Source organism: Phodopus roborovskii, unplaced genomic scaffold (assembly GCF_943737965.1).
Source record: "Phodopus roborovskii unplaced genomic scaffold, PHOROB, whole genome shotgun sequence".
NCBI classification, from domain to species: Eukaryota; Metazoa; Chordata; class Mammalia; order Rodentia; family Cricetidae; genus Phodopus; species Phodopus roborovskii.
In genome coordinates, this window is record NW_026126511.1 from 2,696,920 (window position 1) to 2,720,738 (window position 23,819).

Consider the following 23,819-nt stretch of genomic DNA (forward strand, 5'->3'; position numbering starts at 1 on the left):
GTTAGAACCTGGCAGATATTTTCCTTCATTCAGACCTTATTCCAGCGATTGTTCAGAAACCCTAGTATGCCCCGATTCCAGCCTGGAAGGCCTCATCAAAGTACAGATTCTCTTACGCTCTTATTTCCAAAGACAGAATCCCACCGTGCTTGCATTGGTGTGGAAGAAATAAGATACTGTTTTAGTGTTAGTACATGAGGGATGGCGACACTTATTGGGACTGGAGTCGCTACACCAAATTTAAAGGCCCAGAGAAAGCCAAAGCTCGCTCATGCGGAGTGTCTTGCCTGGTACGAGGGTGTCCTTGGACTATGGGGGTATAGCATGCGGTTGGTTCCAGCTGACCACCGCAACAGTGGCCTTTCCTCATTAAGGTCTGAGAGCCGGTGTCTGCAGATGGTTCTGGTTATCTGTGCTGCTGGCTTCCAGTCTGGGATGGTCTTGTACACCCTGTTGGGAACTCTTCCCCCTGGCAGGAATACAGATGTGTCAGGGAAAAAGTGTGGGAGAAACGGCATTTCCCTGGCTGATGTTTGGGACTGGTGATCTAGCAGAGTCTAGCAGATCTAGCAGATCTAGCAGATGCCACAGTTGTGCCCATATGAATTCCATGGTCAGACCAGCTGTGGGCACAGTAAAAGCTGGATGTGGACACTGGGCTCACGTGGAACCTTTGCACTCTGGACTGGGACGCTTGGAAGGCAGGCATCATTTGCAGGGGATGCACCTCAAAGTCTTCAGGGCAACCCTGTGTGGTAGGGAGAGGGCTCAGGTGAGGCTGGTGGCCTGAGCAAGGACGCTTGTCCATGCTGGAATTGCTTTGGGATACTCTCCTACTGGCTGCAAATGGTCTGTCTACATAGGGTGTCTTCAAACTCACTACCCTCCTGCCTCAGCCTCATCGGCACTGAGAGTTCCAGTTTTCTCCACATGCTGGGTTCTTTATTATTCCTGGATAATGATGTCGAGCATGGTTTGCCTATCATTTCTTTGGGAGGGGGCTGGAGGGAGGAGTTTAAGGCAGGGTTTCTCTGTGGCTTTGGAACCTGTCCTGGGACTAGTTCTGTAGACCCGGCTGGTCTTGAACTCACAGAGTTCTCTGCCTCCTGCCGCCTAGATAAAGGCAGTATCTTGTTATGTTTATCTGTGTTTTTACTGTGAGTAGTCAAGTTTTACTGTGTCTGCTCTTAGCCACTTTGATTTCTGTTGAATTCTTTGTTCATGTCATCTGGAAAGTTTCCAGTTAGGTTTCTCGTCATCCAGTGCTTTGAGATGACAATTTAACATGTTTTTCTTCTCTGTTGATAGGATTTCTGAATTAAACTTTTTCCCTGTATTTGTACGTTAACTTGCCAGTGTAAAGTTGAGTGAGGCTGTGGATGTCAGGGTAGCTCTTGTCTTGTGTCCCGTAGACCCCTGAACCAACTCCCCATGGCTCTCGCAGACCTCTTGCTCTGGGCTTTGTGTTGGGTTTGAGGAGATTCCTGAGCTGTGTGATTTGTCTGCCTGTTGGAGGCAGGGTTGAGCTTCAGGTCCCCTGCTTCCAGATGCTGGGGTGGCAGGGATCTGCTGCCGTCCACTTATGGACAAGTGGTTTAAAACTGGGGTGACACAACAAAGGTCCTTGAAACTTTTAATAGGAGGCAATTACTGAAATTGTGTCAGGGTGAAGTAATTGTTTTATCACAGGAGAACTCTGAGCTGTGAGGGTTTGCGTGTACTCTGCTACTTCAGGGAGACAGAGCACACGGGAAATCTCAGGAAGCCGCCCGCCACCAGTTCAAAGCTTAGCCGAATGCTTCCTAGTGTCACCGCGAAGATTTTCTGCCAGGGTTTGTGTTGAATTTGTGTGAAGGTATTTCCGAGGTTTCTCCTGCCTTAGGAGGGCGAGGGGCAATTTCCCTGCATATTAGCTGTGGAGTTAGGGAGTCCCAGTGGCCGTGACCTTTGCCCTAAGTCTGGCGGTGTGGCTCTGTCTTTCTCCGTCCACATAGCCCTTCTTACTGCCTTCCCTGGAACTCCCTGGGGTTCACAGCTTCAGCATCTCCCTTGGTCTCCAGTCCTGCTTCTGCAACAGGCTCAGGGAGCCTTCCTCATTAGGACCAGGTTCTCTGCCTCAGTCTCTCTAATGCTACCACTACAGGCGTGAGTCACCATGCCCCATTTTTTTGAGTCTGCGAATGAGCTAGGTCTCAGTGAACCAGCTGGTCTTATGTCCAAGGGATTGGTGAGAACAGGGTGGCCACGAACTCAGAACACAGGGGTGGAGGCCGCGTGCACACCCTCCCTCCTTGATGTAGATTTCTGAGAGGCTGTACATACCGTCTACACAGAAGCGTTTTGTAGAGCAGATCTTAGAGAGTGGAGAGTAGACCTTGACTGCCAGAGCTTGGGAAAAGAGCTCGGGGAGGTGAGGGATGGGTAGAGGAGAAACTCTTAGTGATTCAGAGCATGGGAGGGGCAGTTAATTTGAGTTTTCTAAATTGCTAGCAGAGAAGTCTTAGAATCTTTTCCCAACCCAGGGGAGTTGATAGTGTCTGAGGTCAAACACCAGTTACCCTGATGTCCCCCAGTTTGCTCGAAACATACGTTGAAATGCCACACTGCTCCATAAATGTGTGCAGTCATGGCGTGTCAAGGGAAACAATAAAGCTTTAGGGGGCGAACAGGTCAAGGGCACAGCTCCTTATTGGAGCTGCTTCCAGGGAAACGTGCTGGGAACTTTAACTGACGAAGCTGGGGGTCAGCACAGCCTCAAAACCTTTCCATGTCCCTGGCGTCCACCCTCTCTCCCAGTCCTGTCCGGCGGGGTTGTGACCTCTGATGGACCACAGGGGGACAGTGGCATGCCCTACCCTGTGGCGGGTGTGCCTGGGGCGCTGGGCTGAGGGACAGCGCCACACCTCTAGACAAGGCACTTGCTTCTCTCTCTCTCTCTGTCTCTCTCTCTCTCTTTCTCCCCCCCCCCTGGTGGGCTTGCTCATTCTCATGGCGATTGATTACTCATTAGGTTTTGCTGCCCTAACCTTCATGAGCATTTTCTCCAGTGTCCCCGTTCAAGCCTGTGGGATGCCACTGTTTCCCGGTCAGTGACCTTGCGGCCGGCAGGCGGCATCCACAGCCTTCAAGGTGGAGCGCTTGTCTTATGACTTGCAATGGAGCAAATCACGAGGCTGGCCTTGCCTTGATTGTTAACAGCCTGTTCTGAGGCTGCAGGCCAAACTGTCCCCAGGGCATACCTTTCAGCACTCATAGGTCGGGCTTGATTTGATCATTTGATCATCCTCTCTTTTGTTCAGGCTATAACCATAGTAATGGCAGGAAACCAAGGGAGCCATGCAGCCCCTTCCCTCTCTGCAAGTAGCTTAAGAGAGTATCTAACATACGGAGCTGGGTTCGTGCCTGATACCTGAGTTCAGACCCCTGACCTCCCTTGTGAAGCCGGGGTGAGGTGCAGTAGCCATGGAGACAAGAGGGTCCCTGAGCGCCAAATTGAGCTCCCGGTCCAGTGAGAGACCCTGTCTCAGAAGCACGGGGAGGGCCAGGTATGCTAAGCTTGACTCGAGTTTATTCCCTGGACACACTTGGCACACCCAGCTCCTGTATGTTGTCCTCTGACTCTCACACGTCTGCTGTGGAGCAGATGCACACGTGTTTGTGCTTACACACAAAGTAAACGGGTAAGTAAGCGTACTAAAGAGTTAAGTAAGAGGTCTAATCTCAAAAAGAAAGTTGACCTGTTGTTGGTGAGGGCATCGCTCTCTGGCCCCCATATCCATTGTGTGAGTTTAGGGTTTTATTGCGGTGAAGAGACGCCATGACGGCTCTTACCAAGGAAAACATTTAATTGGGGTGGCTTACGGTGTCAGAGGTTCAGTCCGGTGTCGTCACTGTGGGGCATGGTGGGGTGGGTCCAGTAGACACGGAGCTGGAGAGGCAGCTGTCAAGCCATGAGGGCTGTGGGCAAGGGTTTGCAGGAGCAGCCGGCCTGGCGCTCAGGAGCATATCTGCCTGGGACAGGGTGCTGGAATCAAGATCTTGCTTAGTGCATGCTTCTAGAAACGCCAGCCTCACCACAGCGCACTCCAGATGTGCTGAACCCAAAGAACGAGGTGGGCCTAGGAATGCTCTGGTTTGTCTCTGGTCATCTGTCCTGGGGCTCTTGAGTGGTTTGGGCTGTTTTCCGAAGGTTTTTGGCTGCTCGTTTTATTTTGAACACGGTTTCAGGGCCACTTCCAAATGCCTGCTCTGTCTGTGTACTTATTTTTTAATCTTACTGGCTCCAGTGACTCCCCTGCACTCTGGCTTTGAAGTGTGGTATTTTGTTTAAATCCTGCAAATGCAGTGTCAGAGGTCAGGTGGGCAGATTTTATGGACTTGGGTGGGCGCAGGTCTCTCTAGGGGGGGGATCTCTAGTGGTGGTTTCTACAGGTGTAGGTCGCCTGGATTTGTGTTTTGGATGCAGTATTCTTGACAAAGTCGGGGGCTCCTGGCTTGGTTCCATACCTCCCCCTCCTTTGATGGTTTCTACCTGTATCGTGTCTGTATCGTGTTGACAGCTCTTTCTTCACTTACCCTTTAGAAATGCTCACACAGAAAGATCTAGAAGCATCCTTCCCTAGTAGTGGTGTAGGCATTCCTCAATCTAGACAACCGGACGATGAAGATTACCCGGTGTGTTACTGGTGTCCACATGGCGGCTGCCTGTAGCTTCTGAAGTGAGGGTGGCAGGGCTTTAGGAAGGAGTGGCGGACGAAGAAGGGCCGTTGTGCTGGGTGTGGAGAGTCATTTGAGCAGCCTTGACTGGGTTATTCTTGTCTCCAGGAGAGACAGGGTGTTAGATTTGAGTTTGTCTTCTGCGACCCCCGGCTCTTCCCCAGAGAAGCGATGTGTAGAGGCCTCCTCTTTGTGGGAGGATTTATGAGCTGCCTTTCCCAGAAGCTGCTGCCTTTGGTCAGAATCGTTGAGGAGGTTGCAGATGTCTTCTTCGGTGTAAAATAGCTTCCTGCCCCTGCTTGGGCTCACCTACCCCGCTGCCCCTTCTGTGCTGGTCCCCGGATGCCCTGAACTAGAGAAATCACTTTCCCAGAAGCTGCCCAGTTACCTTCTAGGCTGTTGTCCGCCTGGCAGAGGTGCCCAGAACTATGCACACACTGCCGTCTGTATCAGGCTAGGCTCAACCAGCCATCCCAGTGTGCCGGGTAAAGAGAGTATTGATGAATGACAGAGACGGATGTAACAGATGCTTGCCTTGGGAGGAGTTCAGTGACCACGATAATCTTGGGGTTCTGACCTGGGCTGTGGGTTTGGAAAAGGAAGAGTTGAGGCCAGAGGCAAGGAGGGTGTGTAATTAAGTAGTCTTTGATGTTTAAGTCAGATCTGGTTCTGCAAAGTAGTCCAGAAGCCGTCAGGTAGCCACCTTATGTCCTCATCACAGGGAAGCGTCCTTGCTGCGAGGGACTGGGGGCTCAGCGCAGACTTTTCTGCTTCTCACCTGAAAGGGAGCTGAGGTAGGACAGGTGTCACTCAGATTCCTGAGTTTCCAGGGGCTTCAGGGTCAAAGACTGGCTGTGTCAGTCCCAGAACTCTGGGTTTCATAACCTCTTCCCCGAGCACCAGCCAAAGACGTGGTGGCGGGAGGCAGAGAAAAGGGGTTCATTCGGTGACCCCAACCCATCGCTCATGTCTGCCTTTGAGCCTGGGCACTGACATGCTTAGATTTTAAGTGGAAGGCGAGAGGCGCACACACCTGTCAGCCGCCCTGGGCTGTCACTGTCTCAGCTGCAGCCTGTCTTACAAGGAAATGTCAGTGTGAAATCTTCCCGCCAGACAAGTTCCTCCTTCTGACTGGCGTGAGGAGTCTGGGGAAATTTTAATGTTTAGGATCCATTATTTCAGTGGCCTGATAGCGCGAAGTGTCTCTCTTCGGTATCTTCTCCTTCCAAGACTGTCACAGACAAACACAAAATGAAGGTAAAAATGCCAGGGCCACCTGCTTCTAATTACCTTGTAGGCAGTGGAGAGTCAGTGGTTGTTTTTGCTTTGTTTTGGTAGCAAAAATAACTTCAGAGGGTGAGGCGGGGGCCGTGCCCTAGAGTTTCTATTGCTGTGAAGAGATGCCGGAAACACGACGACTCTTACAAAGGAAAACCATTTAACTTTGGGGAGGCTTGCATTTTCAGAAGTTGTGTCGCTTATCCTCATGGTATGATACTGTGCTGGAGAAGTAGCTGAGAGCTCTCCATCCCCAACAGTGACACACTTCCTCTAAGGAGGCCACACCTACTCCAACAAAGCCACACCTCCCAAAAGTGCTGCTGTTTGGGGTCCATTTTCTTTCAAACCACCACTGGCGCCATCGTTAACCCCTGTAACCTGAGCACTTGGGGGGCTGAGGTGGGAAGATTGTGAGCTCCCTTTGTCCTCAAAACATCAACCCTCCAGCCAAGGGAGCACCGCAGAATGCAATGTGTGGAGGGGAGAGGGCGCTCAGTTCTCAGGCGGTGTCTGAAGTGCAGTCATTGGTCAGCCCCGTTAAACCCGAACTGGATTTCCTGATCAGTTCTAGTGGAGAATGGCAGGACTTACGCGAGCTTCTTCAGTGACTCCTGGTTGATCTAGAACGGAGCAATTGAGGATGTCTGTAGGGCTTGGACCAGTTATAGCCAGGGAGACAAAACCCTTCATGGGTTCTAGGGTTGCTCTGCAGGAAAGCTTCATATCCCCCCCCACACACACACACAAATACAGTTATTCAGGTAAATTTTGTTGCTGTCTGATGGAGCCTCCTTGTGTTTTCTGGCATCCAGGGCTCACTTAGGCAGTTTTTTCTGAGGTCAGTGCTCCCCTCCCTAAATAGAGTTAGCTTGGGTTTCTTCCCTAGAGCAGGGCTGCTCAGACTTCCTGACCCCGAGGCTTCTGACGCTCGCACGTGACTCATTTTCAGATTCCGTTTTCCCCTGACCAATTGGTCTTGTTAGTTGTGGGCCAGTTTGCTTTCACCATGTTATTTCCAGGCGTTTGCTTTAGTGAACTGCATAGCATGTTTCCCTTCATTAACGTCTTTATCACCTGAACTAGAGCCTGAATTCCGTGTGTGTGTGTGTGTGTGTGTGTGTGTGTGTGTGTGTGTGTGTGTGTGTGTAAGAAGGGAGAGGGAGAGAGAGAATGAGAATACCAACATGGACTAGAACTTAGTGGCTCAGGTTCATCACGGGTCTGGAACTCATCACGCTGTGTGTGCTGACCTTGAACTCATGGTGGTCTGCCTGCCTCAGTCCCCCAGTGCTGCGGATCAGGTGTGAGCCACACACCAGGCCCAGGCTGGGCTCAGAGCTTCAGTTTGAGTTTGCAGTGGTTGTCCTTAGCCCGGGGAGTGGGGGTCGTGGGGGGAGGGGTGGAGGTCGTCAGGGAGGGGTAGCTGTTGTGTGTGCAGACTTCGCTTGTTCACTCTCCCACACCGAGTGCACTGGAGGTTGTCTGACCCGTGTGAGACTCGGCTAACCCAGGGACCACATCTCGTACCCTGCAGCTTTCCCAACACTCCTCGTTAGCGTCCCTTCTTGTAGAGTTTGACATCAGTGACCTTTGGGGATTTGAGGTGTGGCGAGGGCTCTGCCGGCTTCCCAGGGTGACCAGTGACCACTGTGCTTGCTGACCTGGTGTGGTCCTTTTAGGAAATGAGCTCGGTGTGTCCAGGTGCCTGCCGCTCTGCTGGGCCTTGTGTTTGTACAGTGCCTGGCGTGATCAGGAAGGAGCTGGACAGATGGGCGGGGCACGTGTCTCCGCATCTTGGCGGTGGAGCTTCAGAGCTGCTGCTCAGTGCCCGCTGCTTCCAGGAGACTTTGCTGTCCTTGGTTGGTGGGTTTGGGGGGAGGTAGGGTGCAGTCACTTGGGTATTGTACTCAGGAGGCAGTGAGGTAACACTTAGTCCCAGAGTCTTTCCCTGAGCGCCTGCCATTGCGGCAGGGTGGGGACGAAGTGGGATGGGGTAGGTGGTGGGGGATTGGGTGAGGGCAAGGCCATCAAGAGCTTATTTTGCTTTTAAGGAACCTAAAGCCTGGGAAACAAAAGAGATGGGAACTCCTGGCAAACCAACCCAGAGGTTATGAAGTGACAGAATACTCTTTCCAGATGCTTAAATACTTCCCCTACTTTTGTTTCAAGACTAATTCCCCCTCTCTCTTCTGTCTCTGTAGGACACTAAACTGTGGATAATAATGGAATATCTTGGCGGAGGCTCTGCCCTGGATCTGGTAAGTATCATGGTAGCTGTGCACCACACCCCAGCCTGTTCCGCCATCGCGGCACAAGTGTTAATTGGTCTTAATAATCAAAAGCCGGAGTAGGATATTGGGGGTAAGAGCTGAAAGAGAGAGAGTCGGGGCAGCAGCCCCTGGAGCTCTTACCGCCAGGAAGTCTTCCGAGAGCGTGTCTCCGCCCAGCCACGTCACTTCCCGTCTGTCTGTACAGACCCCCAGACCTCTATGGTTGAGTAGTGGCTCACTCCGCCCTCTGATCTTCAGGCGAGCTTTATTTGTCAGAGGACAAACAAGACGCCGCCACGCACACCTCAGGCTGTTCTTACTCCTTGCTGGTCTGAGCAGGAATTGTGTGTCCATCCCCCTTCTCCCTTAAGGAAGCCTAAAACTGTCCCTAACCTGGTTTTAGTTCTTACACAGAAGTTAAAATCGTAGGGCACTGGAGGTGGGGGGTGGGGCTGTTTCATTATAAACCAGTAAACCGATCAGTAGCAGCCATGAAGAAGGGTCTTGCCTATAATTGATGATTTTGTTTGTGAGCACTTGGATAGTGTGTTTTTCAGACTGAAATCATCAACCTCTGATTGAGTAGCTATTAGACCTATGACAGCCACCACGTTTGTTTTCTTTTTAAAGTTACACGTGTGGGTGTCGCACCTGCATGTATGTTAGTTAGTTAGTACACTGCTTCAGTGCCTAATGCCTGCAGCGTCAGAAGAGGGCTGCAGGGCCCGGAACTGAAGCACAGGCAGCCCTGAGTCTCTCTGAAGGTGCTGGGAAGGGAACCCTTGTCTTCTGGAAGGGCTGCAAATGCTCTTAACTGCTGGCTCTCCTCTCCAGCCCTGCTGTAATGCTTGTATACTTCAGATGGGATGGCCCTCAGCATACGCTCCTCACGTTTCCACTCCCAGAGTCAGAGACAGAATGATGGCGAGGGGTTGGCATTAGTGCTGGAGCAGTGGTCATCAGGCCAAAGGCTGCACGCATGGCCGCCTTTGATCTTGTCAGTGCCCGAGAACGAGCCGGAGAACGGAGCAGGCCTAGCCCGCTCCTTTGTCTTCCCCTGGGCTCCCCCTCTTAGTGCCTTGTACACACAGGCCGCAGAGAGCGCAGGGGAAGGTAGGAGGAGGTGTTTATTCCGCGCTGGGCTTTGTGGAGCACCTGCAGATAACCAGCCCCTTGGAGTAGCTCTGTCGTCTTGAAACACTGTTGCCTAGCGCTTGGCTTCTATTGCCATCCTGTCCATGAATTACAGGTAGTATGTTTGGGGGCTGAGGCGATGCCCAGCCAGCTTGTGCAAGCCTGAGGACCTGAGCTCAGATCCCTGTCACTCACGTAAAAGCCTGGCACCAGAGATTTACGTCTGTATCCCAGGATGGCAAGGCACAGGCTGGAAGAGCCCTGCTGGTCTAGCCAAACCAGCGCAGGCCTGCCGAATTACACTCTTCTGACCCTGTGCACGGTAGGCTTGCGGTGGTGACCCTCGCCCAGTCCGCCAAATCCTCCAACCCTTCATTTTAGCGATGAAGATGAATGTCTCATGATAAGAGGGCGAGGGATGAGAGCTGGAGGAAATCACACACAGGTTTTCTAAGGGAAGAGTCCTCCCTGCCTTTGAGAGCAGGTTCTCCTTACACTACCACCACCAGGGGGATCCCCGAGAGGATAGACTTCTAGAAGGACACGTCTCCAGAAAGCTAATACACTGAGGGAATTGCTGTAAGCCGTGAGGGATGCTTAGCATACTGTTCAGGATGAGGATTTCATTAACACCACACACGGGTAAGCTGTGATATTAAAATGGGGGGGGGCTGAATATATTTTATCATCCTTTCTATAAATATCCACACTGCACAAAAATACACTTCACTTTTTCACTCTTGGGGGCAGGCAATACAGGGACTTAGACAATTGCTTCCTTTTGTGCAGTTGGATTTGCTGTTATCGGCAGTAGATTGTGTGGTACACACGGTTGCGTGCCAGGACCCCATCTTCCTGATGGCCAGCAGAGAGAGCGTAGTTCTAATGCTCCAGTCCGTTCACACAGCACTACAGTGACTGGGTTACATGAATCGTCGTCTGTGGAGTTTTGAGGAGTTGGGGTAAATGCAGAGGTAGCCGCTTTACATTTTGTGCCCTGGTTTCTTGTCCTGGAGCCTGGCTGCCTCCAACTTGGATCGTCTTTCCCATCCTTTACCATATTTCTGTCATTTCTGCCCCCAAACCCCCAGAGAGGAGAGAGTACTTCAATGGTGGGGTGTGGTAAGTATGTTTTGAACATTGAAAACAGTCGGGGTCTCTGCATTTTCCTGGAAGGGCTGATAAGCAGAATATTGTCGTGAGTCGAATGGTTCTGTGTGGCTGCATGTGAGCCTGGGGTCGTTTCTTTGAGAAGCTCAGCCTGGCTCTGTGTGTTGTCTCTGTTAATTGGTGTGTAGGGGCCTGTGGGGACTGCAGAAGCTCCTGCTGAGGGTTGCAGCAGGACAGGGGACTGCGTCCGTCCTGGCATTGCCACAGCTCTGCTAAAGAAAGAGCGAAAAAACCAGTCACTACCAAGTTCCGGATCCCGTATGAAAGACGGACTGACAGGGCAGCTCAGACAGTGAGAGCATGCGCTTGATTTTCAAATGTGCTCGCCCTGTTGGCTTTCACTTAAAATTAAATAACAGATTAAAATTAGATAACAAATATTTGTAGGACCCCCCCCCCCCAGCTCCACTCTTGAGGTCTTTGGCATCTACTCCGGAATCTGCGTGTATGTCATTGCTGACTGGTGCAGCTGCCTCCAGGGTGCCTGCCATGACTTAGGACAGCGTGTTCATGCTCTGCAATCCAGGCCTTATTAACTTGCTGTAGGTTAGATTCTCATAGCCCAATCAGTGCACAGAGCAAAGCAGCTGCCCTTGTGGGGCTGTGTCTGTGTGGAGATCACACACACACACACACACTCATTCACACACACACACACTCATTCACACACTCACACACAACACACATACACTCACACGCTCTCACACACATATACTCACATACACGCTTACACACGCTCACTCTCACACACACACTTACACACTCACATACACGCTCATACTTTCACACACTCACACACACCACACACCCACTCACCCCCCCTACACACACACACCCTCCATTCTTCCTATGTGGAGCTGCACTTGAGGAGACAAAGGGAATGGAAAGGAAGGGGAGGGAGTTAGAGCTGGATGAAGATTAGCCAAGTTCTGACAGGGAAAGGTTTTAGCTGATTAAAAGCCGAGGCCGTCTGCTGCCAGAGAACCTAGGGGCCAGCCTCGGAATCTCATTATGAAGGAACTTTGCTGTTTAAAAGGTTTACTTAATCAGGCAGATGTTTGACAACCTGAACAATGAATGTACAACATGGTTTTGAGGAAACAAGATGGAATTTGAGGGGAGATTGAGGGTGAGCGGCTGTCGGCACTCCTCACAGGATGGAAATGGATTTCCCTCCCACACATGTGATCGTATAGGGCTTCCCATGGGCCAAGATTAGGACGCGTGTCACATTCCATGTTGAGAATGACGTCATCAGACCAAATGATGCTTCCTTCCGTGGAACCCAGGAAGATGGGTAGCGGTGTGCCCTGATGGAGTCTAGCAGAGGAAGAACGGTGTGTGTGTGTGTGTGTGTGTGTTAGACGTTAACCTATAGATGGATATAGTACATTTCCCCAGTAGTTACCTTTCTGTGGCTGTGATAAACACTATGATTAAAGCAGCCCCAGGAAGAAAGTTATTTTGGGTTGTGACTCCAGGGTGATCGTCCGTCATGGAGAGGAGCACACAGTGATGCGTAGGCATGGAGGCAGCAGGGGGCAGCTAGGCCAGGTGTGGCCACATGCTCTGATCTTGTGCTGGCTGGGGTGAGGTCTTGCTGCAAACTCAGACCCAGAGTTCTGGTGTTGAGAGCAAGGGACGGTAACATGTCTTAAGAGTCATGTTTTGAAAATTAAAATGGGTTCATTCTATGAACAATGAAGAGTAGACCGTGGTCTTTGGAACAGAGGTTTGAGTATCTTTCCTGGGGGGAAAAAGTCTCTTGGTCAAATAACTGGAAAAAAATGTAGTCTGTGGAACAGTATACGACAAACTACTGTCACGAGAGCACTGTATCTTGGTTAGAATTGGCAATAATTTCCGGGCAGACTTGTGGACACAAGCAGTTGGACTTTCTCTGCATATGTACCCCCATGAAGTGTAACGGAATGCTTGCACTTTCTCTGCTGTTCTGAATGAAGCAAGCCAGAGTGGCTCACATGGTAGGCAGCCAGGAGAGTGGCCTCTGATGAGCCAGGACGCCACGCCAGGCTTTGAGTTGTGCTATAATGCCGATGACTTTATTGGTCATGGTTCTTTAGACTAACAGCTTAGAGAATGGGCCTCTCTGTGTACACAGAAACGGGGTTTACTAGAGTGGCTGTCCTGTTGTGGCTTCCTTTAAAGGGCTGGGATTTCACGCCTGGCAACACGGTTTTAGAAGCAGTCTTCCTGTAGACTGAGGTGTGTGAGCTTAGAGTATAATGGTATCCATTGTCTGTTCAGCAAGTCCTGGTTCTCCTGACTTAGTGGACTTGCTCTAAGAGCTGCTGGGAGATCGTTGGTGACTGCTGACTGTCTCGATACCTGGAGCTCAGTGGCACGTTCTCCACACGTGAAGATGGATGCACCGTGTCATATGATCAGCCCCATCCTGTGTACTTCTTTCAACAGGGATGTGTTCACGTAACACTGCTTCCTTACAGCTTCTTAGGAGACTTGATGCGAAGGAGTCGAGGGAGGCAGCGCCTCAGAATAGATGCAATCACTCCCTGAGTAGGGCTAGCTAGTGTTTTATGTGTGTATCATATAACACATTCTGAAAGTCTTAATAAGGATCTAGAGCTTTTATTATTGCATTTTTTTCTAGCTGGGAGCTACATCTACAAATGCAGATCTGGAAAGTTCTGGTCAGGGGAGCGGGCTAGCTTAAGGAAGGAATGGGCTCACACACTTCTCACGACTTGTGCTTTTGGTGACGTGAACATCCTCAAGGTCAGCTTACAGGGCTGCAAGTGTCAGCAATACAGGCTTTTAAAATATTGTCCCACGGATGCAGGCCCTGCCTCACTCAGAGTCTTCATCCATCCACCGTCCCTGACTCGCTGCATCGCAGGCCAGCAGATGTATTTCCTATAGTTGCCGCCTCCTCATCCTTTAATAGATTTAATTTCCTTTCTTTCCTTTCCTTCCTTTCTTTCTGTTTTTTCTTTTTCTTTTCTTTCTTTCTTCTTTTTTTTTTTTTTTTTTTTTTGAGACAGGGATTCACTGTGTAGACTCCACTGACCTTGAATTTGTAGAGATCTGTCTGTTTCTTTGACCCGAGTGCTGGAGTAAAGGTGTGCATGCACCACGATGCCAGGCCCTTTCATAGATTTCAGTTCTTTAGTAGAACACCCGCTTTACATGAAGACATCGTTCATCTTAATTGTCCTGTCTGTGCAGCATGGACTTTGTTTCCTGAACCCTGTATAAGATGGCTTCTGAGTGGCTAATGATCTCTTTTTCTTATTAGTTAGAACCTGGCCCTTTAGATGAAATTCAGATCGCTACCATATTACGAGAAATTCTGAAGGGACTTGATTATCTGCACTCAGAGAAGAAAATCCACAGAGATATTAAAGGTAGGAGCTGCACTTGGTTTCGTTTCTTTGAAACACCTGAAGACGTGGAGCCTTCTGCCTGCCTGTCTGCCCACTCTGCCTGTCTGGTTAGGCTGGGCGGTTGTGAACCCCAAGGCACCTTGCTGTTGCGGGCCCTTGTGCCCGTGGGGACAGCTGCCTGGGTGTAGCCGTGCGTAATGGAGTCCCCTGCTTGTTGTCTTGCAGCGGCCAACGTTCTGCTCTCTGAACATGGAGAGGTGAAGCTGGCCGACTTTGGAGTAGCTGGCCAGCTGACCGATACCCAGATAAAAAGGAACACCTTCGTGGGAACTCCCTTCTGGATGGCGCCCGAGGTCATTAAGCAGTCAGCCTACGACTCAAAGGTGAGAGCTGTGGGGTGGACCCACGACTTCAGATGTCTGTCCCTTTTGTTCTTCACATGTAGCATTCTGGGGTCCCGGAGGTGGGATGTGGAGGTAATTCTGTGACCTTGGTGAACGTCAGCCTCCTCCTGCATCTCCTGCTCTGCCATTGGCTACCCTTCCGTTCTCGGTGACTGTCTGTACGTTAGTGTGCGCTTGATCTGGTGGGGACCAGGAAGGAGCGGGTTCGAGGGTGGGCATGGCAGACCCTAGCGATGGCTTGGTGCAGGCAATGCCTGTGCACGGGAACACGGAGGAGGGTGGGATCTTAGCACAGGGCCGGGACAGAGCTCAGCCTGCTCTACGTAGGGCTTCTGCAGAAAGAATCGGGCTGTAGTGGCTTCCTGCTCCACAGTGGTCTTGGGGTGGTGGCCACACCTTAGAGCGTGGCTTTAGTGCGTGTGGACGTCACCCCTTATATATAGGAAAGAGGTGGCTGACTCGGCGCTCTGGGGTTGTGGTCAGAGCATCCTGAAGGGCAGAGGCTGCCCACTACACCAGAGTGCACAGGAAATCCCTGGCGGAGTGGGTCTGTAGTGATGCGCGTTGGTGCGTCTTTGGTCTTGAGTCTTACTCCAGCGGCTGTGAGTGCCCTTAGCGGTTCAATTGTCCGCGCCTGTGCCTCGCCCTCCTTGTTTCTTCCTTCGTTTGTCCTCTAGGTTTATAAAACCTTGTCGTAGCCAACTCCATTTGCTCGTGTCAGGGGCCTGTGCACGTAAACACGGTCAGGGCAGAGAACGGGCTTTCCTGAGCCCAAACTTCACAACAAAAAATACTTAACTGAGAGATGTTCATGGGTTGAATGTTGTTTTTTTGTTTATCTACGTGTGTGCATGTATATGTGCATTTGTGTATATATGCATGTATGTATGTATGTATGTGTATGTATGTGTGTGTGTGAGTGTATGTATGTGTGTACGTGTGTGTGTGTGTGTGTCTATGGAATAGGGTCTCAGGGCTCTGTTGAAACATTCTACTGTCGGGGGAGGGGGGCAGCCTCCAGCAGCACCGGGCGTCGAGAGGAATCCTTGGAGTAGGCGTAAACTAGACTTGTCTGTCTGAGGGGGGTGGGGGTTAGGAAGAGAAACACACTCTCTCTCGATGGCTCACTTCTTTATTCTCCGTTCTCTCGTGTTCCTTCTCTGTTCCTTCTCCTGTATACTTTTTTCCTGCAGCTTATATATTCCCAATGTTTTTCGGGCAATATAGGAATTACAGTGTGGCTACATTCTGCTTTTCAAGTGAGTAACTACAATGACTATGAAACAAGCAGTAAAAAACAGCTTGCTTTGCTTTCCGTATCTCTTACATGATTAAACATTTTTACATCCCACAGGTGAAAAATAAATTATCCCAAGAACCTACATACAATCATATCCTAGCAGCTTGTTACACATTAACCATGTGGGCAAGCAAGGTCTTCTTGTTAGGTCTTTTACTGGCAGGCTGCATTTTGTAGTTACAAAGAAGGGGCCAATTACTTTATTACTTATCTTGAAAGGTAATATTATAAGGAATCTTGAAGGAATCACAAACCTGAACCTTTATATATGAAAAAGAATCAGTCAGCTCTACTTTAAATCTTTAGGGTACATATCAACCCATCAATAGTCTTTGTATCAGAAGATTGAGGGCAAAAAATAGGTATAAGGGGCTGGAGAGAGGGCTCAGCAGTAAAGGGAACTGGCTGCTCTTCCAGAGGTCCTGAGTTCAATCCTCAGCACCATGTGATGGCTCACAACCATCTGTAATGAGATCTGGTGGTGCCCTCTCTGGCCTGCAGGGATGCATACAGACAGAACATTGTATATATAATAAATAAATAAACCTTTGAAAAAGGGGGGAGGGTGTAAGGAATCATTCTCCACCTTTGGTCACCAACCATTTCTCACAAGAAAGGCCCATCAGCCAGCGGATTGGGCCGCCTCGTTCTTGTCCCCTGACCTTGGGCAGCCTTGCCATCATCTGGGGCATGTAGACTCTGCTAACTTAAAGCAAGCATGGAAGGGTAAAAATAAGCAGTTGGAAAAGCTCAGTTACTACTTGATATTAAAGACAGATGTGCCGGGAGGTGGTGGCACGCATCTTTAATTCCAGCACTCGGGAGGCAGAGGCAGGTGGATCTCAGTGAGTTCAAGGCCAGCCTGGTCTACAGAGCGAATTCCAGGACAGAGAAGCCCTGTGTTGGGGGAGGGAGACTCTCCTTGATAGACTCACCGCAAGTTGGAGATGGTGGGTTGAGGACGCATTGGTCAGCCCGCCTCGTCTGTCTTTCTCTTGCCCGTTGTGGTGGCGGTGCTGCCGTGCACACTGCCAGGGAGCGCTCCGGTTCAGGAAGCCCCATTTCTGCTGATCACATGCACGCTCCTAGCTGGGAACTCCAGCAACGCTGACTTGAGTGTCAGTGAGTGAGTGAGTGAGCCTTGTTTGGTGGCGTGTGAAGTACAGGGGAGTGTGGTGGGGTGTGAAGATAGTGTCCCCCGTCCCCCGTCCCCGTTCCCCGCAAGACCCTGCTGTGCTGGTATCGCTGTCTGTGGCTTTAGGCGGTCCCCCTGCCTTCTGAGTGCTGGGATGACAGGTCACGAGACTCAGTGGCTTATTTAAAATGTTCTGTGACAGCACACGGACGAAGTGTGTACGCAGGTGCTGGTGACGATTGTGGCTGTGATGATGCATGGGGGAGTACTTACATGTCTGTGTGTGACCGTCTCTTGGAATAATCATTCTGCAGGGCTGGTAGAGTGTTTGCCTAACGTGCATGAAGTCCAGTCTCCAGCACTGTAAAAACCATCCAGCAAAACAGAGCTGCTTTCAGTTCTGGGCACAGTGGCCGGCCCTTTACACACCCTGCTGTAACCGCCTCCCTCTTGAAAGGCAAGGGGCGGGGCTCAGAGCAGTTGTCTAATGTCCTAAGACTGTAGAGCTGCTGCTGAGACCAGGGTGCCCTCTGGATCTGAACGAGGGGTTATCCGCACGTCTCCTCCTGCTCATCTGCTGCAGGACTGTACTGACCACACCTGGCAGAGGCACGCTGCCAGCCATACAGGTGGCCAGGCAGGAGCTGTGGAGGGCGGGGTATTCAACAAATCTGCCCGCTTGTTTCTGTGTTGTGTTGAAATAATGCCAAGGGCTTGTGTTTCTTATTAGTTCAAAGTAATTTTTTTTATTCAGGATCTGAGATTGAAACACAAACACTTACAGACACACAATCACACACACACAATCACACACACACACACACACACACACACACACATGCTCCATGTCTTAAAGATGCTTTGGTCCTTGCAGGCAGACATCTGGTCCCTCGGCATCACTGCAATAGAACTGGCCAAAGGGGAGCCGCCACACTCTGAGCTGCACCCCATGAAGGTGTTATTCCTCATCCCAAAGAACAACCCTCCCACGCTGGAAGGAACCTACAGCAAACCTCTCAAGGAGTTTGTGGAGGCCTGTTTGAACAAGGAGCCCAGCTTTGTGAGTGTACCCTCTTCCTGTGGTCTCAACTGGCTTGAATTTATTCTGTCTTTCCCAGTCACTGTTAGCTGCTGTCTCCATGGCCTCGCACATCTTTGCAGATGAGTTTGAGTTCTTCAAGTTACAGAGACATTTGTTGTCATTTTACCTTTTAGGGATTTAAGATGTGATTATTTTGTTTAATCATTTTCTAGTGTCTCATACCTCATTGAACCTGGAGAATATTCTCTGTAGGCTCGTCCGTTTCTAATACTCATAGAGAAACAGACTGTAAACTGGGAAACCACTTTGGTAACGGCAGAGGCAGGCCTGAAGCTAGCGGAAGTAAATGTTGTTTCCGGTTGTCATGTGCTAAGAGGCAGACAGATCACACACACGGCCACCCATCTCTGCCTCCTCTCCTTGTCCCCCTGAGCTTTACTAACTGTGGTAGAGCCCAGACATTAGCTACTGGGAGCTTTGCCTGTGCATTTTGTCACGTGTAGCATCCTATATCCTTGTCTTGGGGTTCTTTGAGCAGAGTTAGCTGGTGGCAATGCTTCACTGAACCTGAATACTATCCATGAGGGGTCCCCGTGACCTCCTGCCTAAACATGGTGAGAAAAGGTGAGTTTTACAAGAGCATCATGTAGTTCCCCCGCAGGGACCACCAATGCTGGCAAAGGAATTGAGACCGTGGCTGCAGGTTGAGGTCAACCTGTCAGCGTTTGGTCGCTGGGTTGGGTATTGATTGGATGATGGGTGTGGCATGGCATGCCAGTCTGGCTGTTTGGTTGTTAGATCATGCAAGGCACAGGCCAGCACCTGGGAAGAGACCAAGTGTCACACACACTCTAAAGCATGTCCGGCACTCATTTATTCCTAGTCTACACTCCATCTTGGCTTGCCTGGACCTTCAGACAAGAAGGTCTGCAAAGCGAGAGTATGAGCACTTGGGACGTCACCATCAGCGGGTGGAGCCGGGGAGGGATGGCGGAGGCCACCCGGGGTCTCAGAGATCACAATTAGAGGAACATGCTGCTCTTATAAGGAAAAAAAGAGTTGATTCTCTGGAGCAGGTGGGACTATGGAGTGCCTGGCTGGCACCTCAGCACGTTTGCTGTCTGTCTCTGGTTGGGCCACTCAGTATGTTGCGGGCGCTTTTGTGCCGGTAGATGGTAAGCCACCGGCTCAATTAAACTCCGGGTGTGCCGTTCAGGCAGAGTTGTGCCGTGTTCAGGTGGTGATCAAGCTGTTGGCTGTACCACTGGGGTGGGGATGGGTTCGCACACCGGCTTTTCTAGATTGGGAGTGCTGGTCACGGGCGGTTTGTGTCCCTCCTGACTCCTGCCCCAACCTGTTCTAGGTGAGTCCAGTCATTCGTTCACTTTAATTTGTGCTATTAGCCTAACACTACAGGAAGTCATGAAGAACATGCATTTCGCTTAGTCAGCACTTGTCCCGACTGTGGAGTTACTAGGTAGAAGCCTCTTGCTTCCACTGAATAGTTCTGGTAGAAAGTTTCCATCCTTGTTGGAAGCTCAATGTCAGTTTTTCCTTGTGCCCGTGGTGGGCATGGTGCGACTGCTCTGGAATGAGCCTGAGGGAGAAACAGGCTCAGACGTAGAGCCCAGTGCTGAGTGGTGCCGTGATCTGTGCAGAAGTCAGGCTGCTCAGGTGAAGTAGAAGCTGCTCACGATGACTTGGACATGTGTGTTTTCAGAGACCCACTGCTAAGGAATTATTGAAGCACAAGTTCATAATCCGCAATGCAAAGAAAACGTCCTACTTGACTGAGCTCATCGACAGGTACAAGAGATGGAAGGCTGAGCAGAGCCAGGGCGACTCCAGCTCGGAGGACTCGGATGTGTAAGTGCCCCTCCCCAGTGAGCTCTGCGTGCTTCGGGACAGAGTGCTGGGCCTGCTCTTCTGTGGGGGCGGCCGTGCGTGCGTGCGTCTGTGCATCGAGCTGTGTCCCTCCCCTCTGGACTGATGCTGAGTTTTGTGAGTACACGTGGCCGTGGCCCTGTGCACTGCCACGGAGTGTGAGTGATGTCTGCATGATTAGAAGCACACAGAGTTGGGCGTGGCTTCTCCCTTTCGTTACCCCCTGCTCTTAAGGTGCCCGCTCTTAAGTCCGTGTACATAGTTCTATAGAGAGAAGAAAGGGTGCTCTGGGGACTCGTCAGCCTCTGTGCGGGGCGGTCACTCACTGACAGCGCGTTCCCGCTAAGCACCCTCATTCTGTTGACTGTTGAGTGGAGGCAGAGGCGGGGGTAGTTTGGCTGTCTTGTAAGAGAAAAAGGAGGTCTTGTCCTGCACCCCGTAGCCGGGAGCTAGCTCATGTCTGCATGCCAAGACAGCGGATTGCAAACCCCTGGGACCGACCCAGGATGAAGAGCCAGGTTACCGTTGACAGCCAAGGTTGAGACCCCTGACTGGAAGGTTAGAATGGCAGCAAGGGGTGAAGAGAACAAGGCAGGGCTTGGGAGCCAGCCCGTGGCGGTAGGTCTGGGTGGAGGGGAGCCAGCCCGTGGCGGTAGGTCTGGGTGGAGGGGAGCCAGGCCGTGGCGGTAGGTCTGGGTGGAGGGGAGCCAGCCCGTGGCGGTAGGTCTGGGTGGAGGGGAGCCAGCCCGTGGCAGTAGGTCTGGGTGGAGGGGAGCCAGCCCGTGGCAGTAGGTCTGGGTGGAGGTGTCAAGGTACCAAGAGACTTCACCCTCAGGATTCAAAATATAATGTCCAGAAAGTGCTGAGGCTGCTGCTCCAGACCTCCTAGCGTGTGGGAGGCCCTGGGTTTAATCGTAGCGAAGGGTTTGGGTAAGCCTTTGGGTAAAGGAGGCAGGGAGTAGCTCCAGGGTTCAGCACCATGGGAAGTAATGCCACACTGGCAAAGCATCACAGAGTTTGATGGAAGCAATGTTGGAATTCGAGCTTCTGTGGAATGTGTAGAAGACGCTCAGCTTAAAGGATGGCTGTTGCTTGGAGAGCAGGCAGAAGACACAGACTCGTGTGTACCCTGCTGTAGAGAAGACTTGAATGGAGGGATGAGGTGGATGGCGTCCCTCAAGGGGAAGGGTCAGAGCCTGGAGGTCGCCTCTGGGAAGCCAACCTCAGAAGAGAGGGACGCTGGGACAAGGCAGAGCAGCTGTGGCTCTGTTGGTGTGGAGGGTGGAGTAACAAACAGGCCAGGTGCCAGGCACGTGGCATTGGTCATTGCTGCCTGAGGATGAGCAGGGAGATGACCCCTTACCGGGCGGTGTGTAAAGCAGGAGGGCTTTGGTGCTAACACACAGGACCACAAAGGGGAGGGGGGCTGTGGCTTTGGGGACAGTGACAGAGATAGCGAATAGAGACGTTCATCTAAGACTTGTAGTTCTGTATGGCTGTGAAGGGTGTGGCCTAAGGGGAGCAAAGGAGAACGAGGTACCTGGACAGAACCCGAGGGCCAGGAGAGAGGGACAGAGAAGTGGCCGGTGGGTACTTAGGAGAGGTGTGTGTGGCCCTTTTAGTAGAGGAAGAAGTGGCATCGGGTGCCAGGAGTACCAGGACGATCCCAGGAGCCACGCCCTGCCCATCTTCTGTGATGCCCTGTGAGGCGGAGACTTAGGGGCACTGGCGACTGAGTGTGTGTGGCTGGGGTCGGCGGTCTGGGTCGTGCAGTTCATGGCCTGGCCCTTGTTGGTGACTTTGGTGGATTTCTTTGTCAAGGGAAACAGATGGCCAGGCGTCTGGAGGTAGTGAGTCTGGGGACTGGATCTTCACAATCCGGGAGAAAGACCCCAAGAATCTGGAGAATGGGACTCTGCAGCCATCAGATTTGGAAAGAAATAAGGTATGGTGGTGGTACGTGCATGCTTCCACGCCCATGCGTGCCCACGACAAGCCTGCTGTGTGTGTGTGGGGGGGTAGCATTGCCCTCGGGGAATTGGCAGGGTTGGAGATTTAGTCCGTCTGTGGGTGCTGAGTTGTGCCTCTTCACCTCCTGACATGGTGGCTCTGGATGTGGACGAGAAGTTTCACGCACGACCACCGCTCTGTGAGCGCCGGCTGGACTTCTCATTGCATACCTGATTTTATGGTGGAGTTTTAATTGGTATTTAATAAAGACTTGATGAGGCAGTTTTATGTCACCTAAACTTTCAAAAGCTGTGCTTTAAAGATTTTGTGAATCATGGTGGCTCGGTTGTCAGGCCATGTGTGACCACACAGCTTTCCGTACAGTGGCTGCTTGGGGCACCTGCCTTTAGCAAAGCCTGCAGAGCAGGGCAGCAAGTTTGTTCGCACTGGCAGAGCTCTCGCCTGGTATCTTGCAGTGACTTCCGGCTGCCGGTGGGTGGGGCCGCTTTGTCGACAGTCTCCCGCAGGGAACGGAAATTGTTCCCAGGAGTGGGCTGGAGAACCTCGCCTACCCCAACCGTGTTCTAATGGTCCCTTTTCTTTTCTTCCCCAAGATGAAAGACATCCCAAAGAGGCCTTTCTCTCAGTGTTTGTCCTCAATTATTTCTCCTCTGTTTGTGGAGGTAAGATCCTGGCCGCCTTTCCTGGGAGGAGGGGATGGGAGCTGTGCCTTTGTGGGTGGCTGTCAGGACAAGTTGAGGCCATTAAGACACCTGGCAGAAGCAGCTTTGATGACCTTCATGGTAGCTGCTGGGGAAACCAGAGTTGCGTGTGGTAGACGTTGATAGCACTTTCTGAGGTGAGGTGAGGGAATGGAAGTGTGCGCCATTGGACTCATTCCTGAGTGGACGTGTGCGCCATCAGAGCCGTGTGTGGAGATGTGCGCCATCAGACTCATCCGTGTGTGGTGTGCTCCATCAGGGCCATGTGTGGAGGTGTGTGCCATCAGGGCCATTCGTGTGTGGAGGTGTGTGCCATCAGGGTCATTCGTGTGTGGAGGTGTGCGCCATCAGAGCCGTGTGTGGAGGTGTGCACCATCAGACTCGTGTGGAGGTGTGCGCCATCAGAGCAGGGCCGTCCGTGTGTGGAGGTGTGTGCCATCAGGGCAGGGCCGTCCGTGTGTGGAGGTGTGCGCCATCAGGGCAGGGCCGTCCGTGTGTGGAGGTGTGCTCCATCAGGGCCATGTGTGGAGGTGTGCTCCATCAGGGCAGGGCCGTCCATGTGTGGAGGTGTGCGCCATCAGGGCAGGGCCGTCCGTGTGTGGAAGTGTGCGCCATCAGGGCAGGGCCGTCCGTGTGTGGAGGTGTGCGCCATCAGGGCAGGGCCGTCCGTGTGTGGAGGTGTGCGCCATCAGGGCAGGGCCGTCCGTGTGTGGAGGTGTGCAGCGTTGCTTGCCTGTGCTCTCGCCTGGAGGAGTCTGGTGGGGCCCCTCTCTTGCCCTGTATGCTATGCGATGTTCATAGGGCCTCACGATGGGGACCCAGAGGAACTCAGCAGCCACAACACTCATGCCCGCTCCCTTGTCAGCCTGTCGTGGCGGTGATAGCATCAGGGCCTGCCAGGTCTGTGCACATGTGTGTCTCACCGCTCTCGTGTTCATTTTCAGCTGAAGGAGAAGAGCCAGGCATGTGGAGGAAACTTGGGGTCAATAGAAGAGCTTCGGGGAGCCATCTACTTGGCAGAAGAGGCCTGCCCCGGGATTTCTGACACCATGGTGGCTCAGCTCGTGCAGCGGCTGCAGAGGTGACTGGCTCTGGGCTGGAGTGGGGTTGTGGGAGGGGAGCCTGGTGGCGCTGGCTTGTCTTCCAGGACTAGGAAGCTGCCACGGGCCACAGCCTGGCCAGTCTCTTGGTGCTTCACTCTTGCCTGCTCCTGTTGTCCCCCAGACCGTGGGCTCACAGCAAAACCTCTGGGAGAAGGCTTGTTCTGGATTGTACAAGTAGAAGCAGTAAATCTGGGAAAGACCACAGAGTCTTGCATTTATAGCTCTTGCCAGAGAAATGCAAGATGCGTTAAAACACGTCTGCATCCGTGGTCTGATGAGCAGAGAGACAGAGCCCCGTCACACTGCTTACTGGGAACTGGGTTTTAAGCCAGGGCTTTTGGTG

At 51.8% G+C, this 23,819-nt stretch overlaps 1 protein-coding gene across 1 annotated transcript in view; it reads left to right on the forward strand.

The window, feature by feature from the left end:
• The window catches only part of Stk24 (serine/threonine kinase 24), a 67,484-nt gene that overhangs the window by 39,779 nt on the left and 3,886 nt on the right, over positions 1–23,819 (forward strand). The window contains exons 3-10 of the mRNA XM_051195206.1: positions 8,199–8,255; positions 13,849–13,957; positions 14,162–14,319; positions 17,650–17,835; positions 19,538–19,683; positions 21,523–21,646; positions 22,266–22,334; positions 23,318–23,454. Coding sequence (XP_051051163.1) covers positions 8,199–8,255; positions 13,849–13,957; positions 14,162–14,319; positions 17,650–17,835; positions 19,538–19,683; positions 21,523–21,646; positions 22,266–22,334; positions 23,318–23,454 — 986 coding nt within the window. The remainder of the gene's footprint in view (positions 1–8,198; positions 8,256–13,848; positions 13,958–14,161; positions 14,320–17,649; positions 17,836–19,537; positions 19,684–21,522; positions 21,647–22,265; positions 22,335–23,317; positions 23,455–23,819) is intronic.